This window comes from Pristiophorus japonicus, unplaced genomic scaffold (genome assembly GCF_044704955.1).
Source record: "Pristiophorus japonicus isolate sPriJap1 unplaced genomic scaffold, sPriJap1.hap1 HAP1_SCAFFOLD_286, whole genome shotgun sequence".
Taxonomy (NCBI): Eukaryota; Metazoa; Chordata; class Chondrichthyes; family Pristiophoridae; genus Pristiophorus; species Pristiophorus japonicus.
The window spans coordinates 692,966-712,202 of record NW_027252625.1 but is presented as its reverse complement, the minus strand read 5'-3'; the positions used below and the strand labels follow the sequence as shown (position 1 = coordinate 712,202).

The following is a 19,237-nucleotide window of genomic DNA, read 5'->3' as shown; positions in this document are numbered from 1 at the left end:
GTGGTGTGCCACAGGGATCGGTGCTGGGACCACAACTGTTTACAATATACATAGATGACCTGGAAGAGGGGACAGAGTGTAGTGTAACAAAATTTGCAGATGACTCAAAGATTAGTGGGAAAGCAGGTTGTATAGAGGACACAGAGAGTCTGCAAAGAGATTTCGATAGGTTAAGCGAATGGGCTAAGGTTTGGCAGATGGAATACAATGTCGGAAAATGTGAGGTCATCCACCTTGGAAAAAAAACAGTAAAAGGGAATATTATTTGAATGGGGAGAAACTACAACATGCTGCGGTGCAGAGGGACCTGGGGTTCCTTGTGCATGAAACTCTTTTTGGATCCTTGTGCATGAATCCCAAAAAGTTAGTTTGCAGGTGCAGCAGATAATCAGGAAGGTGAATGGAATATTGGCCTTCATTGCGAGAGGGATGGATTACAAAAGCAGGGAGGTCCTGCTGCAACTGTACAGAGTATTGGTGAGGCCGCACCTGGAGTACTGTGTGCAGTTTTGGTCACCTTACTTAAGGAAGGATATACTAGCCTTGGAGGGGGTACAGAGACAATTCACTAGGCTGATTCCAGAGATGAGGGGGTTACCTTATGATGATAGATTGAGTAGACTGGGTCTTTACTCGTTAGAGTTCAGAAGGATGAGGAGTGATCTTATTAGAAACATTTAAAATAATGAAAGGGATAGACAAGATAGAGGCAAAGAGGTTGATTCCACTGGTCGGGGAGACTAGAACTAGGGGGCACAGCCTCAAAATACGGGGGAGCCAATTTAAAACCGAGTTGAGAAGGAATTTCTTCTCCCAGAGGGTTGTGAATCTGTGGAATTCTCTGCCCAAGGAAGCAGTTGAGGCTAGCTCATTGAATGTATTCAAGTCACAGATAGATAGATTTTTAACCAATAAGGGAATTAAGGGTTATGGGGAAAGGGAGGGTAAGTGGAGCTGAGTCCACGGCCAGATCAGCCATGATCTTGTTGAGTGGCGGAGCAGGCTCGAGGGGTTAGATGGCCTACTCCTGTTCCTAATTCTTATGTTCTTATAATGCTTGGCTTTTCCAACTCTTGCCACTTCCTAAACAAAAAACAAAAGATTTGCCATTTAATCTTTTTCAGAAGAAAATATCCCTTTAATATCAAAAGCAAAATACTGCAGATACTGGAAATCTGAAGGACAAACAGAATGCTGGAAATACTCAGCGGGTCAGGCAACATCTGTGGAGAGAGAAACAGAGTTAATGTTTCAGGTCGACAACCTTTTATCACAAGTGGTAATATTTAGAGATGTAACAGGTTTAAGCAGGTGCAGGGGCAGGGAAAGGGGGAGGAGGGGAGGAAAGAACAAAAGGGAAGGTCTGTGATGGGGTGGAAGGCAGGAGAGATTAGAGAGACAAAAGGGATGATGGTGTGAGGCGAAAGGAGATGGTAATGGGACAAGTTAAGAAACAAAAGATGAGTCTAGAGAGAGGTAAATGGGAATGACAGAATCATCAACAACTGCCCTGGGAGTTAATAGGGGGAGAAATTCTGGTCTGAAATTATTGAACTTGATATTGAGTACAGAAGGCTGTAAAGTGCCTCATCGGAAGATGAGGTGCTGTTCTTCGAGCTTGGAACTCACTGCCTGAAAGGATGGTAGAGGCAGAAACCCACATTTAAAAAGTACTTGAATGTGCACCTGAAGTGCCGTAACCTACAGGGCTATGGACCAAGAGCTGGAAAGTGGGATTAGGCTGGGTAGCTCTTTTTCAACCGGCACGGACACGATGAGCCGAATGGCCTCCTCCTGTGTTGTAATTTTCTATGATTCTTATGTTGAGCTTCGTTGGAACAGTGCAGAAGGCCGAGGACGGAGATATCGGAGCGGCATTGGAGCGGGGAAACATAGAAACAGGTGCAGGAGTAGGCCATTCGGCCCTTCGAGCCTGCACCGCCATTCAATAAGATCATGGCTGATCATTCCCTCAGTATCCCTTTCCTGCTTTCTCTCCATACCCCTTGATCCTTTTAGCCGTAAGGGCCACATCTAACTCCCTCTTGAATATATCCAAAGAACTGGCATCAACAACTCTCTGCAGTAGGGAATTCCACAGGTTAACAAAACTCTCTGAGTAAAGAAGTTTCTCCTCATCTCAGTCCTAAATGGCCTACCCTTATCCTAAGACTATGTCCCCTGATTCTGGACTTCCCCAACATCGGGAACATTCTTCCTGCATCGAACCTGTCCAGTCCCATCAGAATCTTATTCGTTTCTATGAGATCCCCTCTCATCCTTCTAAACTCCAGTGAATAAAGGCCCAGTTGATCCAGTCTCTCCTCATATGTCAGTCCAGCCATCCCTGGAATCACTCTGGTGAACCTTTGCTGCACTCCCTCAATAGCAAGAACGTCCTTCCTCAGATTAGGAGAACAAAACTGAACACAATATTCCAGGTGAGGCCTCACCAAGGCCCTGTACAACTGCAATAAGACCTCCCTGCTCCTATACTCAAATCCCCTAGCTATGAAGCCTTCTTCACCACCTGCTGTACCTGCATGCCAACTTTCAATGACTGATGAACCATGACACCCAGATCTCGTTGCACCTCCCCTTTTCCTAATCTGCTGCCATTCAGATAATATTCTGCCTTCATGTTTTTTGCCCCCAAAATGGATAACCTCACATTTATCCACATTATACTGCATCTGCCATGCATTTGCCCACTCACCTAACCTGTCCAAGTCACCCTGCAGCCTCTTATCGTCCTCCTCACAGCTCACACCACCACCCAATTTAATGTCATCTGCAAACTTGGAGATATTACACTCAATTCCTTCATCTAAATCGTTAATGTACATTGTAAAGAGCTGGGGTCCCAGCACTGAGCCTTGTGGCATTCCACTAGTCACTGCCTGTCATTCTGAAAAGGACCGTTTATCCTGACTCTCTGCTTCCTGTCTGCCAACCAGTTCTCTATCCACGTCAGTACATTACCCCCAATACCATGTGCTTTAATTTTGCACACCAATCTCTTGTGCGGGACCTTGTCAAAAGCCTTTTGAAAGTCCAAGTACACCACATCCACTGGTTCTCCCTTGTCCACTCTGCTAGTTACATCTTCAAAAAATTCCAGAAGAATCGTCAAGCATGATTTCCCTTTCATAAATCCATGCTGACTTGGACCGATCCTGTCACTACTTTCCAAATACGCTGCTATTTCATCATTAATGATTGATTCCAACATTTTCCCCACTACTGATGTCAGGCTAACCGGTCTATAATTACCCGCTTTTTCTCTCTCCCTCCTTTTTTAAAAAGTGGTGTTACATTAGCTACCCTCAAGTCCATAGGAACTGATCCAGAGTCGATAGACTGTTGGAAAATGATCACCAATGATCCAATATTTCTAGGGCCACTTCCTTAAGTACTCTGGGATGCAGACTATCAGGCCCCGGGGATTTATCGGCCTTCAATCCCATCAATTTCCCTAACACAATTTCCTGCCTAATAAAGATATCCTTCAATTCCTCCTTCTCACTAGACCCACTGTCCCCTAGTACATTCGGAAGGTTATTTGTGTCTTCCTTCGTGAAGACAGAACCGAAGTATTTGTTCAATTGGTCTTCCATTTCTTTGTTCCCCATTATAAATTCACCCGAATTCAACTGCAAGGGACCTATGTTTGTCTTCACTAATCATTTTCTCTTCACATATTTATAGAAGCTTTTGCAGTCAGTTTTTATGTTCCCTGCAAGCTTCCTCTCGTACTCTATTTTCCCCCTCTTAATTAAACCCTTTGTCCTCCTCTGTTGAATTCTAAATTTCTCCCAGTCCTCAAGTTTGATGCTTTTTCTAGCCAATTTATATGCCTCTTCCTTGGTTTTAACACTATCCTAATTTCCCTTGGTAGCCACGGTTGAGCCACCTTCCCCGTTTTATTTTTTACTCCAGACAGGGATATACAATTACTGAAGTTCATCCATGTGATCTTTAAATGTTTGCCATTGCCTATCCACAGTCAACCCTTTAAGTATCCTTTGCCAGTCTATTCTAGCCCATTCATGCCTCATACCACCGAAGTTCAGGACCCTAGTTTCCGCATTAACTGTGTCATTTTCCATCTTAATAAAGAATTCTACCATATTATGGTCACTCTTCCCCATGGGGCCTCGCACAACAAGATTGCTAATTAGTCCCTTCTCATTACACATGTTCCTTGACATATTGGTCCAGAAAACCATCCTAATACACCCCAGGAAATCCTCCTCCACTGCATTGCTACGAGTTTGGTTAGCCCAATCAATATGTAGATTAAAGTCACCCATGATAACTGCTGTACCTTTAATGCATACATCCCTTATTTCTTGTTTGATGTTGTCCCCAACCTCACTACTACTGTTTGGTGGTCTGTACACAACTCCCACCAGTGTTTTCTTCCCTTTGGTATTCCGCAGCTCCACCCATACCGATTCCACATCATCCTGGCTAATGTCCCTCATTACTATTGCATTAATTTCCTCTTTAACCAGCAACGCCACACCGCCTCCTTTTCCTCTCTGTCTATCCTTCCTAAATGTTGATGTTCAGTTCCCAGCCTTGGTCACCCTGGAGCCATGTCTCCGTGATGCTAAATACATCATATCCGTTAACTGCTATCTGCGCAGTTAATTCGTCCACCTTATTCCGAATACTCCTTGCATTGAGGCACAGAGCCTTCAGGTTTGTCTTTTTAACACACTTTGCCCCTTTAGAATTTTGCTGTCATGTGGCCCTTTTGCCTTGGGTTTCTCTGCCCTCCAATTTTACTATTCTCCTTTCTATCTTTTGCTTCTGCCTCCATTTTATTTCCCTCTGTCTCCCTGCATAGGTTCCCATCCCCCTGCCATGTTAGTTTAACTCCTCCCCAACAGACTGTCCGGTTTGTACTGGTTCCACCTCCCCCAGAACCGGTTCCAATGTCCCAGGAATTTTAATCCCTCCCTTCTGCACCACTCCTCAAGCCACGTATTCATCTGAGCTATCCTGCAATTCCTACTCTGACTAGTACGTGGCACTGGTAGCAATTCTGAGATTACTACTTTTGAGATCCTACTTTTTAATTTAGCTCCTAGCTCCCTAAATTCATCTCATAGGACCTCGTCCTGTTTTTTTACCGATATCGTTGGTACCTATATGCACCACGACAACTGGCTGTTCACCCTCCCTTTTAAGAATGTCATGCACCCATTCCGAGACATCCTTGACCCTTGCACCAGGGAGGGAACATACCATCCTGGAGTCTCGGTTGCGGCCGCAGAAATACTTATCCATTCCCCTTACAATTGAATCCCCTATCACTATTGCTCTCCCACTCTTTTTCCTGCCCTCCTGGGCAGCAGAGCCACCCACGGGGCCATGAACTTGGCTGCTGCTGCCTTCCCCTGATGAGTCATCCCCCTCAACAATGCCCAAAGCGGTGTGCCTGTTTTGCAGGGGAATGACCGCAGGGGACCCCTGCACTACCTTCCTTGCACTGCTCTTCCTGTTGGTCACCCATCCCCTATCTGGCTGTGTACCTTTAACCTGCAGTAAGACCAACTCGCTAAACATGCTATTCATGTCATTCTCAGCATCGTGGATGCTCCAGAGTGAATCCACCCACAGCTCCAGTGCCACAATGCAGTCGGTCAGGAGCTGCAGCAGGATACACTTCCCGCACACATAGTTGTCAGGGACACTGACTTCCCACATCGTACAGAAGGAGCATAACACGTGTTCAAGCTCTCCTGCCATGTCTTAACCCTCAGATTAACTTAATTTGGCACCAGCAATGCTAAAGGTTACTTACTGATATTGAAAAGAAAAAGAAAAAGCTACTCACCAATCACCAGCCAATCACTTACCCCCTTGGCTGTGACGTCACCTTTCGATTTCTTTCTACTTCTTGTTGCCTCCCTGCTGCAGCTGCACCAGCTGGGCCTCTCTGATGTCTCCTCGACCTCCCGCTGGCGCCTCCCGACTGATGGGCCTTTTGTAGGCCTCCTGACTCTGTTTGCTCCGCCTCTCCGTTAAAGTGACCGGAAGCTCAGGGTCACACTTACGGACTGAACGGAGGTGTTCCGCAAAGCAGTCACCCAATCTACGTTTGGTCTCCTCATTGTAGAGGCGACCACACTGTGAGCAGCGAATACAGTATACTGAATTGCAAGAAGTACAAGTAAATCGCTGTTTCCCCTGGAAGGAGTGTTTGGGGCCCTGGACAGTGGGAAGGGAGGAGATAAAAGGGCAGGTGTTGCATCTTCTGCGCTTGCACGGGAAGGTGCCATGGGAAGTGGAGGGGTGCTGGGGGAAGGGGAGGGGGTACCGTGGGAAGGGAAGGGGGGAGTGGACCAAGATATCGTGGAGGGTGCATTCCCTTCAGAATGCTGAGAGGGGAGGGGAGGGGAAGATGTGATTGGAGATGGGATCACACTGGAGGAGGAGGAAATGGCGGAGGATAATCCGTTGAACGTGGAGGCTGGTGGGGTGAAAGCTGAGGACAAGGGGAACCCTGTCGTGGTTCTGGAAGGGAGAGGAAGGGGTGAGAGCAGAGGTGCGGGAAATAGAACGGACACGGTCGAGGGCCATGTTCACCACGGTAGAGGGAAATCCTCTGTTGAGGAAAAAGGAAGACATATCGGAAGCACTAGCATGGACGGTGGAATCGTTAGCACAGATGCGACGAATGATATCTATTTCTAGTAAAGTAGGCATATAGATTAAGAAGCCAGCGCTTTCTTACCGAGTAGGAAATATACGGCAAATTCTATAAAGCCAACTGCCATTAACTACATCACGAGCCACGCGACCACTCAAAAACACATGTTTGTCTTCCAGGGCTGCAGTGCAAATCTCCTTACAATGAATCGAGTCTCACCGCTCCATGAAGCATGTCTCAGTGGACACATTGCCTGCGCAAAATATCTGCTAGAAAATGGAGCTATGGTAAGATTTAATCACAATCCAGGAATGAGGAACTGTCAGACTAGCTTCACATCTGTTCTCTGGAAGGATCAACTACTAGCTGCATAGCACTGTTACACTGGCAACACTTACTGGTTTTACAATTGGTAACGGCCTGAGTACGATATCATTCAGTCCAGCTTGTTTTGTCCGTGGTTTTAAACACACCGTTTCTATTATAGAATCAGCAATTTACAGCACAGAATGAGCCATTTCAGTCCATCGTGTCCGTGCCGGCCGACCAAGAGCTATCCAGCCTAATCCCACTTTCCAGCTCTCGGTCCATAGCTCTGTAGGTTACGGCACTTCACTTAAATGTGGTGAGGGTTTCTGCCTCTACCGCCCTTTCAGGCAGTGAGTTCCGGACCCCCACCATCCTCTGGGTGAAGACATTTCCCCTCAAATCCCCTCTAACCCTCCCCCCAATTACTTTAAATCTATGGCCCCAAATTATTGATTGTTGCTCTACCAACACAAACAACTACAAAGTTCATAAAGCAGGTTACTTCCATATAGCTTCCAGTACTCAACACAGAGAACGGTTAGAAGGGATATTCTCTGCGTATAGATGTATATACTTGTATATCCGATAACACAACAAGGTGCAGGGAGAAGCAATTGTAACAGGGACAGAAGTTTCACAATGTGATGGTTGCTGCCTAAATATAAAAGTGTGGAGTAATGTTATGGGTTATGGGTTCAAGTCCTACTCCAGGGATTTGAGCACAAAAATCTAGGCTGACACTCCCAGTGCAGTGCTGAGGGAGCACCACACTGAGGGAGTGCTACACTGTCGGAGGTGCAGTTTTTCGGATGAGACGTTAAACTGAGGCCCCGTCTGCTCTCTCAGGTGGATGTAAAAGATCCCACGGCACTATTTCAAAGAAGAGCAGGGGAGTTATCCCCGGTGTCCTGGCCAATATTTATCCCTCAATCAACATCACTAAAAGAAAAAAAGGAAGGCTTATGACAGATACCGAGGGCTCCCTACTGCAGATACTCGAGAGGGGTATAGAAAGTGCAGGGGTGCAATTAAAAAGGAAATTAGGAAAGTAAAGAGAGAGCATGAAAAAATGTTGGCAAGTAAAATCAAGGAAAACCCAAAGATGTTTTATAAATACATTAAGAGCAAGAGGATAACTAGAGAAAGAGTAGGGCTTATTAGAGACCATGAGGATAATCTGTGTGTGGAGGTGGAAGATGTGGGTTTGTTTCTGAATGAATACTTTGCATCTGTTTTCACAAAAGAGAGGGGCGATGCAGACATTACAATCAGGGAGGAGGAGTATGAAATATTACATGAAATAAACATAGTGAGAGAGGAAATATTAAGGGGTTTAGCAGCTTTGAAAGTGAATAAATCCCCAGGCCCGGATGAAATGTATCCCAGGCTGTTAAGAGAAACAAAAGAGGAAATAGCAGAGGCTCTGACCATCATATTCCAATCCTCTCTAGCTTCAGGTGTGGTGCTGGAGGACTGCGAATATAGTACCTTTGTTTCAGAAGGGAGAAAGGGATAGACAGCCTAATCTTGCTGGTGGGAAAATTCTTGGAAAACATTCTGAGGGACAGGATAAATCTCTTGATAAAGGCTTTTGATAAGGTCCCACACGGCAGGCTGGTCACAAAAGTAAAAGCCCATGGGATCCAGAGCAAAGTGACAAGTTGGATCCAAAATTGGCTCAGAGGCAGGAAGCAAAGGGTAATGGTTGATGGGTGTTTTTGTGATTGCAAGGCTGTATCCAGTAGGGTTCCACAGGGCTCAGTGCTGGGTCCCTTGCTTTTTGTGGTATATATCAGTGATTTAGATTTGTACGTAGGGGGTATGATTAAGAAGTTTGCAGATGTTACTAAAATAGGCCGTGTGGTTGATAATGAAGAAGAAAGATGCGGACTGCAGGAAGATATCAATGTACTGGTCAGGTGGGCAGAACAGTGGCAAATGGAATTCAATCTGGAGAAATGCATTTGGGGAGTGCTAACAAGGAAAGGGAATACACATTAAATGGTAGGACACTGAGAAGTGTAGAGGAACAAAGGGACCTTGGGGTGCAGGTCCACAGATCCCTGAAGGTAGCAGGCCAGGTAGATAAGGTGGTTAAGAAGGCATACGGAACACTTACCTTTATTAGCCAAGGCATGGAATACAAGAGCAGGGAGGTTATGCTTGAACTGTATTAGGCCGCAGCTGGAGGACTGCGTGCAGTTCTGGTCACCAAATTATAGCGAAAATGTGATTGCACTGGAAAGGGTGCAGAGGAGATTTACAAGAATGTTGCCTGGTCTGGAGAATTTTGGCTATGAGGAAAGATTGGATCGACTGGGGTTGTTTTCTTTGGAACAGAGGAGGCTAAGGGGAGACATGATTGAGGTGTATAAAATTATGAAGGGCCTAGATAGAGTGGATAGGAAGGACCTATTCTCTTGGCAGAGGGGTCAACAACCAGGAGGCATAGATTTAAAGTAATTGGGGGGAGGTTTAGAGAGAACTTGAGGGGAAATTTCTTCACCCAGATGGTGGTGGGGGTCTGGAACTCACAGCCTGAAAGGGTGGAAGAGGCAGAAACCCTCACCACATTTAAAAAGTACTTGGATGTGTACCTGAAGTGCCGTAACCTACAGGGCTACGGATCTAGAGCTGGAAAGTGGGATTAGGCTAGATAGCTCTTGGTCGGCCGGCGCGGACTCGATGGGCTGAAATGGCCTCCTTCTGTGCTGTAAATTTCTATGATTCCATGAAACTTCTTTTCCTAAAGAGTGGTGAGAATGTGGAACTCACTACCACAGGGAGTGGTTGATGCAAGTAGTATAGATACTAGTCATGTTTGACAAATTTGCTGGAGTTCTTTGAGGATGTAACGAATAAGGTGGATAAAGGGGAACCAGTGGATGTGGTGTATTTGGATTTCCAGAAGGCATTTGACATGGTGCCACATAAAAGGTTACTGCACAAGATAAAAGTTCATGGGGTTGGGGGTAATATATTAGCATGGATAGAGGATTGGCTAACTAACAGAAAACAGAGAGTAGGGATAAATGGTTAATTCTCTGGTTGGCAACCAGTAACTAGTGGGGTGCTGCAGGGATCAGTGCTGGGACCCCAACTATTTACAATCTATATTAACGGCTTGGAAGAAGGGACTGAGTATAACATAGCCAAGTTTGCTGACGATACAAAGATGGGAGGACACAAAAAACCTACAAAAGGACATAGTCAGGCTAAGTGAGTGGGCAAAAATTTGGCAGATGGAGTATAATGTTGGAAAGTGTGAGGTCATGCACTTTGGCAGAAAAAATCGAAGTGCAAATTATTATTTAAATGGAGAAAGATTGCAAAGTGCCGCAGTACAGCGGGACCTGGGGATACTTGTGCATGAAACACAAAAGGTTAGTATGCGGGTACAGCAAGTGATCAGGAAGGCCAATGGTATCTTGGCCTTTATTGCAAAGGGGATGGAGTATAAAAGCAGGGAAGTCTTGCTACAACTATATAAGTTATTGGTGAGGCCACACCTGGAATACTGCGTGCAGTTTTGGTTTCCATATTTACGAAAGGATATTCTTGCTTTGGAGGCAGTTCAGAGAAGGTTCACTCGGTTGATTCCGGGGATGAGGGGCTTGACTTATGAGGAAAGGTTGGGCCTCTACTCATTGGAGTTCAGAAAAATGAGAGGTGATCTTATTGAAACGCATAAGATTATGAGGGGGCTTGACAAGGCGGATGCAGAGAGGATGTTTCCACTGATAGGGGCGACTAGAACTAGGGGGCATAATCTTAGAATAAGGGGCCGCCCATTTAAAACCGAGATGAGGAGAAATTTCTTCTCTCTGAGGGTTGTAAATCTGTGGAATTCGCTGCCTCAGAGAGCTGTGGAAGCTGGGGCATTGAATAAATTTAAGACAGAAATAGACAGTTTCTTAACCGATAAGGGGATAAGGGGTTATGGGGAGCGGGCAGGGAAGTGGAGCTGAGTCCATGATCAGATCAGCCATGATTGTATTAAATGGCGGAGCAGGCTCGAGGGGCCATATGGCCTACTCCTGCTCCTATTTCTTATGTTCTTATACATTTAAGGGGAGGCTAAACAATCATATGAGGGAGAAGGGAATAGAGGGTTATGCTGATAAGAGTTAGATGAGGAAAGAAGGGAGGAGGCCCGAGTGGAGCATAAACGCTGGCATGGACTGGTTGGGCTGAATGGCCTGTATCTGTACTGTTTATCCCATATAACCCTGTGTCATATATTTGTTTTCTTAAACTGAAGCATGAGCACCCAGTGATGTTAAGGCAACCTTTATCCATGGTCACACTAAAACTGAGATAGTGATGTAAACCTGGGCACCGACCCTCTGTTCCACCAGGTAAATATAGCTACAATTGACTGGAACACCCCGCTGTACAATGCCTGCTGCAGTGGCAGTGAAGCCTGTGTAAAGCTGCTCTTACAGCATGGAGCCAAGCCCCAGGGAGAATGCTTATTGGCTTCACCCATACACGAAGCAGCAAAGCGAGGTAAGTGATCCTTATTGTGTATGCAATGTATATTGGCCCCACAGCCTTTGTGAGAATTACTTGTAATTTAACTTCTGAACTCCTTTGTACTCCAACCTCAGACTGCGAACAGTGCAGAGAAACTGCTTCTCGGGGCCGACCAATTTGATTTATTTTCATTGAAATAAAGCTTGCTATAACAGTAATAAAGCTACTTAAAGTACAAGGAATAGCTGCAATTCATAGCACCATGGAGTGGTACAGCACAGAAGGAGGCCATTTGGCCCATCGAGTCTGCGCTGGCTCTTTGGAAGAGTGATCCAGTCAGTCCCACTCCCCCCGCTCGTTTCCCATATCCATGCTATTTTTTTTCCTTCAAGTGTTTATCCAATTTCCTTTTGAAGGCTGCTATTGACTCTGCCTCTCCCACCCTATCAAGCATTGCGTTCCAAATCCTCACCACTCGTTGTGTAAAAAAGTGTTTCCTAATGTTGCCTCTGGTTCTTTAGCTAATCACCTTCAATCTGTGCCCTCTGGTTACCAATCCTTCAGTGATTGGAAACTGTTTCTCTATATTTACTATACGTATATACATTCTGGTCCAAGAAACAACCATTCACCACAACTCTCTATCTGTCCCTCGGCCAATATCGGACCATGCTGTTACAGTCCCTTTTATCCCATGGGCCTCAGTTTTGATAACAAGCCCAATATGTGTAACGTTATCAAACGCCTTTTGAAAGTCCATATACACAACATCAACAGTACTGCCCTCATCCACCCTCTCTGTTACCTCATCAAAAAACTCAATCAAGTTAGTCAAACCCGATTTGCCCGTAACCAATCCATACTGGCTCTCCTTTGTGAGCCCAAGCTTGTCCAAGTGGCTGTTAATTTCCTCGCGGATTATTGTCTCTAAAAGCTTCCCCGCCAGAGATGTTAAACTGACCGGCCTGTGATAGCCAGGTTAATCCTTCTCCCCTTGTTGAACAAGGGTGTAACATTCGCGATCCTCCAGTCCTCTGGCACCCCGCTGTATCTAAGGAGGATTAGAAGATTGTGGCCAGCACCTCTGCAATTTCTACTCTTACTTCCCTCAGCAACCAAGGATGTATCCCATCCGGACCAAGGGACTCAATCCCATCCGGACCGAGGGACTCAATCCCATCCGGACCGGGGACTCAATCCCATCCGGACCATGGGCCTCAATCCCATCCGGACCGGGGGAGTCATCCACTTTAATTACCTCCAGCCTTTCCAGTACCTCCTCTTTATCTATGTTTATCTCCTGCAGTAACCTCGCAACCTCTTTGTTTACCACAGCTTTGGCCAGGTCCTATACCCTGGTGAACACCGATGCTAAATACTCATTTACTACCTCAGCCGTACCTTCTGCCTCCACCAACAGTTCTCCATGTTGGTCCCTAATCAGTCCCACCACTCCTGACAACCCTTTTACTGTCAATATGTCTATAGAAGATTTTTCGATTCCCTGTTATATTAGCCACCAATATATTCTTGTACGTCTCTGTCTCTCTGATTTGCTTTTTCACCTCTCTATACTTTTTATATTCAGCCTGATTCTCCCTTGTATTATCAAGCTGACATCTGTCATACGTTTTCTGCTTCATCCTCCTCTCCAACTCCTTTGTCACCCAGGGAACTCTGGCTTTAGATGCCGTGTAGGAATGTACCTCAACCATCTCCTCTTTACAGTCCATTTACCTTTTTACATTTCTGCCTGCCAGTCTTTGACTCCAGTTGACCCGGTCACTCCACAATTCACTGATATTATTCCTCCTCCACTTAAGCATTTTTATTAAGGCTCCTTGTCCTTATCCATAACTAATCTACACATTATGATACTATGATCACTATTCCCAAGATGCTCTCCAACTGTGACACTACTTCGTTCCTCAGGACTAGATCCAGCAATGCCTCCTTCCTGTAATAGCTATCCTATGGACTAACTTTCTATTTGAATGCAAAGATTAGCTATGGATGATGAGCACATTTAGCGAGTAGTAACCCTTCCTGTCTATGAAAGTGACAGGTTCCTCAAGTGGAAGCTTCAGTGGCCTGTGGGACCCATTGCTAACTCCCTGCACCCCGGGGATGCCAGCAATCCTGTGGAAAGTGAGGGACTTGTCTCTTTGCTGCACATGGAATATGTATTTAGTGAAGTCAGATGCCATGTGGAATGCAGATCCTCTCAGCACCTTCACTGACTGGACGTGACTGACTGTGCCTGGCTGGAGGGAGGAGCCAGAGCCATCGATACTGAGGACTGTTGTCAGCCTCACTGCTACTGACAAGGCCCTGTGGGAGGTAGACCACTGTTTCAGGTTCTCATCAAGCATCTCTCAGTGATGGCCAATTGCTTCCTTGGTGAAACACACTCTGCAGACACAGAGTTCCTCCCACAGTGCCTCTCTGGGTGGGGGTCGGGGGGAGTGAGGTCAGTTCAGTCTCCGGCCATGGGGCCTTTAGCTACGCACTTTCTCCTCCAGGTAGTGCATAATAATCAGAAGCGGTTACAGCGCTTTCGTCTTCCTGACACATAGAAGGAAATGTGTGTTCTGAAAGTAATTTGCATCCGCGAGGCTGAGAGCTACGTGGATAGCCCGTTTTAGGAGGTGGTTACCCCGCAGCTCAAAGGCATGCAGGTGGAGGGGAAGTGGGTGACCACCAGACGTAGTAAGTGTGCTCGGCAGGTAGTGTAGAAGTCCCCCCGTGAGTCCATCTTGCTTTCAAACCAATATTCAATTCTGAGTATCGGTAATGACGATGGTGCCTCTGGGGAGTACAGCCAGAGCCAATTCCAAGGCACCACGGGAGGCACAGCTGCACAGGGCGGAGGGACGAAGAATAAAAGAGCCCTAGTGATAGGGGATTCTATAGTTAGGGGAACAGACAGGCGTTTTCTGCGGTCGTAGACGTGACTCCCGAATGGTTTTGTGCCTCCCTGGTGCCAGGGTCAAGGATGTCACGGAGCGGACGCAGGGCATCCTGGGTGGGGGGAGGGTAAACAGCTAGAGGTCATGGTCCATATCGGGACCAACCACATAGGTAAAATGAGGGATGAGGTCCTACAGGAAGAATTTAGGGAGCTAGGAAGAAAATTAAAGGGTAGGACCTCAAAGGTAGTGATCTCCGGGTTACTACCGGTGCCAATGAGTATAAGAATAGAAGGATAGAGAGGATGGACACGTGGCTGGAAAATTGGTGTAGGAGGGAGGGCTTTAAATTCTTGAGGCATTGGGACCACTTCTGGGGGAGATGGGACCTGTACAAACCGGACGGGTTGCATCTCAACAGCGCCGGGACCAATATCCTCATGGGGAGTTTTGCTAGTGATGTTGGGGAGAGTTTAAACTAGCTTGGCAGGGGGATGGGAACCTGAGAACGAATTCAAAAGGGAAGGAAATAAAGCAGAAGTTGGATAGCAAGAATCTAGAAAGCGAATCTGTAAGACAGGAAACAGGCTTAGTGTGTAGTAAGCAAGGAGGTCTTCCTGTGCTGAATGGTATATACTTTAATGCAAAGAGTATAGTGAATAAGGCGGATGAGCTAAGAGCACAGGTATACACTTGGGAGTATGACATTATAGCCATTACAGAAACATGGCTGAAAGAGGGGCAGGTTTGGCAGATCAATATTCCTGGCTACAGGAATTTTAGACAAGATAGAGAGGGGGGTAAAAAGTGTGGCGGGGGTGGGGGGTCGCGATATTGATTAAAGAAACTATTACAGCGTTGAGGAGGGATGATATTTTAGAGGGATCATCAACTGAGGCCATATGGGTCGAATTGAAAAATAACAAAGAGGCGATCACACTGCTGGGCGTGTATTATAGACCCCCAAACAGTGGGAGGGAGATAGAGGAGCAAATATGTAGGCAAATTGCTGTGAAGTCCAAAAACCATAGGGCAGTAATAGTAGGAGATTTTAACGATCCTAATATTGATTAGGACAAATTTAGTGTGAAGGATATAGAGGGTGCAGAATTCTTGAAATGCATTCAATAGAACTTTTTGAGTCAGTATGTAGCAAGTCCAACATGAGAGGGGCCGGTCTTGAATTTAGTTTTGGGGAATGAAGCTGGGCAGGTGGAATGGGTATTAGTGGGGGAGCATTTGAGTACCAGTGACCATAATTCAGTCAGGTTCAAGTTGGTTATGGATAAAGACATGAATGGGCCTGGAATAAAAGTTCCGAATTGGGAAAAAGCTAATTTTGCTAAGTTGAGGAGTGATTTGGCCACAGTGGACTGGAAACAGTTACTTGTAGATAAATCGGTGTCGGAACAGTGGGAGGCATTCAAGGAGGAGATCCGGAGGGCTCAGGCCAAACATGTGGGACCTACAGGGGAGGATTAATCAAAAAAAGGACGCTTATGTCACATATCAACGGCTAAATACTTTAGAATCTTTAGAGGAATATAGAAAGTTAAGAGGCAAAATTAAAAAGAATATTAGGAATGCTAAGAGAGAATACGAGAAATTCTTGGCCAGTAAAATTAAGGAAAACCCTAAGATGTTCTATAAATATATTAAGATTAAGAGGATAACTAAAGAAAGGGTAGGGCCTATTAGAGACCATGAGGCTAATCTTCGTGTGGAGGTGGAAGATGTTGGTAGGGTTCTTAACGAATATTTTGCATCGGTTTTCACAAAGGAAAGGGGCAATGCGGATACTGCTATAGAGGAGGAATGTGATATTCTGGATGAACTAAATATAGTGAGAGAAAAAGTATTAAGGGGTTTAGCAGCTTTGAAAGTAGATAAGTCCCCAGGCCCAGATGAAATGCATCCCAGGCTGTTGAGCGAAGTAAAAGAGGAAATAGCAACGGCCTTGACCATAATTTTCCAGTCCTCTTTGGATCTGGGCATGGTGCCGGAGGATTGGAGGACTGCTAATGTAGTACCCTTGTTTAAGAAGAGAGAAAGAGATAGGCCGAGTAATTACAGCCTAACCTCAGTGGTGGGAAAATTATTTGAAAAAATCCTGAAAGACAGTATAAATCTGCATTTGGATAGCCAAGGATTAATTAGGGACAGTCAGCACGGATTTGTTAAGGTAAGATCGTGTTTGACATAGAAACATATAAATTAGGTGCAGGAGTAGGCCATTCAGCCCTTCGAGCCTGCACCGCCATTCAATAAGATCATTCAACCTCAGTACCCCTTTCCTGCTTTCTCTCCATACCCCTTGATCCCTTTGGCCATAAGGGCCATATCTAACTCCCTTTTGAATATATCAAACGAATATATCAAACGAACTGGCCTCAACAACTTTCTGCAGTAGAGAATTCCACAGGTTCACAATTCTTTGAGTGAAGAAGTTTCTCCCCATCTCGGTCCTAAATGGCTTACCCCTTATTCTTAGACTGTGACCCCTGGTTCTGGAACTCCCCAGCAACGGGAACATTCTTCCTGCCTCTAACCTGTCCAATCCTATCAGAATGTTATATGTTTTTATGAGATCCCCTCTCATTCTTCTAAACTCCAGTGGATACAAATCCAGTTGATGCAGTCTCTCCTCATATGTCAATCCTGCCATCCCGGAAATCAGTCTGGTGAACCTTCACTGTACTCCCTCAATAGCAAGAACATCCTTCCTCAGATTAGGAGACCAAAACTGAACACACTATCCCAGGTGTGGCCTCACCAAGGCTCTGTACAACTGCAGTAAGACCTCCCTGCTCCTATACTCAAATCCCCTAGTTATGAAGGCCAACTTTTGCTTTCTTCACCGCCTGCTGTACCTGCATGCCAACTTTCAATGACTGATGAACCATGACACCCAGGTCTCGTTGCAGCTCCCCTTTTCCTAATCTGTCACCATTCAGATTATATTCTGTCTTCCTGTTTTTTCCACCGAAGTGGATAACCTCACATTTATCTGCATTATACTGCATCTGCCATGCATTTGCCCACTCACCTAACCTGTCCAAGTCACCCTGCAGTCTCTTAGCGTCCTCCTCACAGCTCACACCAGCACCCAGCTTAGTGTCACCTGCAAACTTGGAGATATTATATTCAATTCCTTCATCTAAATCATTGATGTATATTGTAAATAGACTAACCTGATTGAATTTTTTGAGAAGGTAACCAAGAGGGTCGATGAGGGTAGTGCGTATGATGTATTATATACGGACGTTAGCAAGGCTTTTGATAAGGTTCCACATGGTAGACTGGTCATGAAGGTTAAAGCCCATGGGATCCAGGGCAAAGTGGCAAGTTGGATCCAAAATTGGCTTGGAGGTAGGAAACAATGGGTAATGGTTGATGGATGTTTTTGTGGCTGGAAGGATGTTTCCAGTGGGGTTCCGCAGGGCTCAGTACTGGGTCCCTTGCTTTTTGTGGTATATATCAACGATTTAGATTTGAATATCGGGAGTATGATTAAGAAGTTTGCAGACAACACTAAAATTACCTGTGTGGTTGATAATGAAGAGGAAAGTCATGGACTGCAGGAGGATATCAATCTACTGGTCAGGTGGGCAGAGCAGTGGCAAATGGAATTTAATTCAGAGAAGTGTGAGGTGATGCACTTTTGGAGGGCTAATAAGGAAAGGGTATACACATTAAGAGGTAAGTCACTTAATAGTGTAGATGAACAAAGGGACCTTGGAGTGCTTGTCCACAGAACTCTTTTTGGGAGGAAACTAAAACATTAAATCGTGTCCCCCCGGTCTGGGGGGCACACCAAACATTTTCAAGGCCCTTTTTTTTGGGGGGGGTTTTTTGGGGGGTTTTTTGTGTTTTTGTTTTTTTTTAAAGTTTTTTTTTTGGGCACTAAAATCATATATATTTTTTTTCCTCCAAGTGCCCCCTATAAAAGGGGAGGGGGACACTAAAAAATACCGGCAATTAAAACAAATTAAACTTTAAAACATAAAATCAAATTAAAATTTGGTTGCCGGGGGTGACGATGTACTCCAGTCCCTCCGGTGCCCACCTCTCGCGGAAGGCCTCGAGCGTACCGGTGGACACCGTGTGCTCCATCTCCAAGGACACCCTGGCCCGGATGTACGCGCGGAAGAGAGGCAGGCAGTCGGGCTGAACGACCCCCTCGACCGCCCGCTGCCTGGACCGGCTGAGGAGCAGTCCTACGAGGAGGCCCTCGGACCTACCCGCTCCCCTCCGCACAGGGTGCCCAAAGATCAGGAGTGTGGGACTGAAGTGCAGCCAGAATTTCAGGAGCGGCCCCTTTAAATAATAAAACAGGGGCTGCAACCTCGTGCATTCAATAAAAACATGGAACACGGACTCTTCCAGAGCGCAGAAATTGCAGGCGGCCTGGGAGCCCGTGAACCGGCTTAAAAATTTATTGCATGGCACTGCTCCATGCACCACCCTCCAGGCCAAGTCCCCAATAAATAGTGGGAGGACTCCGGCGTAGAGTGCCCTCCATAGGGGACCCCCGTCTCCTCCAGATGGCAAGATGGTACGTCATGGCATGTCCGGACGGCAGGCGAGGATGGCAAAGTTGAGAGTGTGCAGGAGCAGCCCGTACAGGAAACGCCTCCGCGCGGAACTGAAAGGCACGGAGGGGATTTCCTCGAGGCGGCTCAAGTTGTGAGGCGCCGGCCCCCGAGGGAGGTTCCGGGGTTTGGCGCTGATGAGGAATTCCGTCCGGACGGGGGTCAGTTCGGACAGGATCTCCCCACGTGCTTGAGCCTCCTCGACACACCTAACGGAGTCGGGGCCCAGAGCTGTTTTTAGCGACTCGATGGCATCAGCCGCGCGGCGGACGTCGGCCGAATTTAGG

At 46.2% G+C, this 19,237-nt stretch overlaps 1 protein-coding gene across 5 annotated transcripts in view; it reads left to right on the top strand.

Moving 5' to 3' along the window:
• Positions 1-19,237, top strand: part of LOC139247857 (ankyrin repeat and SOCS box protein 9-like) — a 123,010-nt gene that overhangs the window by 54,347 nt on the left and 49,426 nt on the right. For all 5 annotated transcript variants that reach the window (XR_011590991.1, XR_011590992.1, XM_070871811.1 and 2 more), the window contains exons 4-5: positions 6,844-6,951; positions 11,332-11,482. Coding sequence is in view for 3 of the 5 variants with exons in the window: in XM_070871811.1 (XP_070727912.1) it covers positions 6,844-6,951; positions 11,332-11,482 (259 nt within the window). In the remaining 2 variants the exon portion in view is untranslated. The remainder of the gene's footprint in view (positions 1-6,843; positions 6,952-11,331; positions 11,483-19,237) is intronic.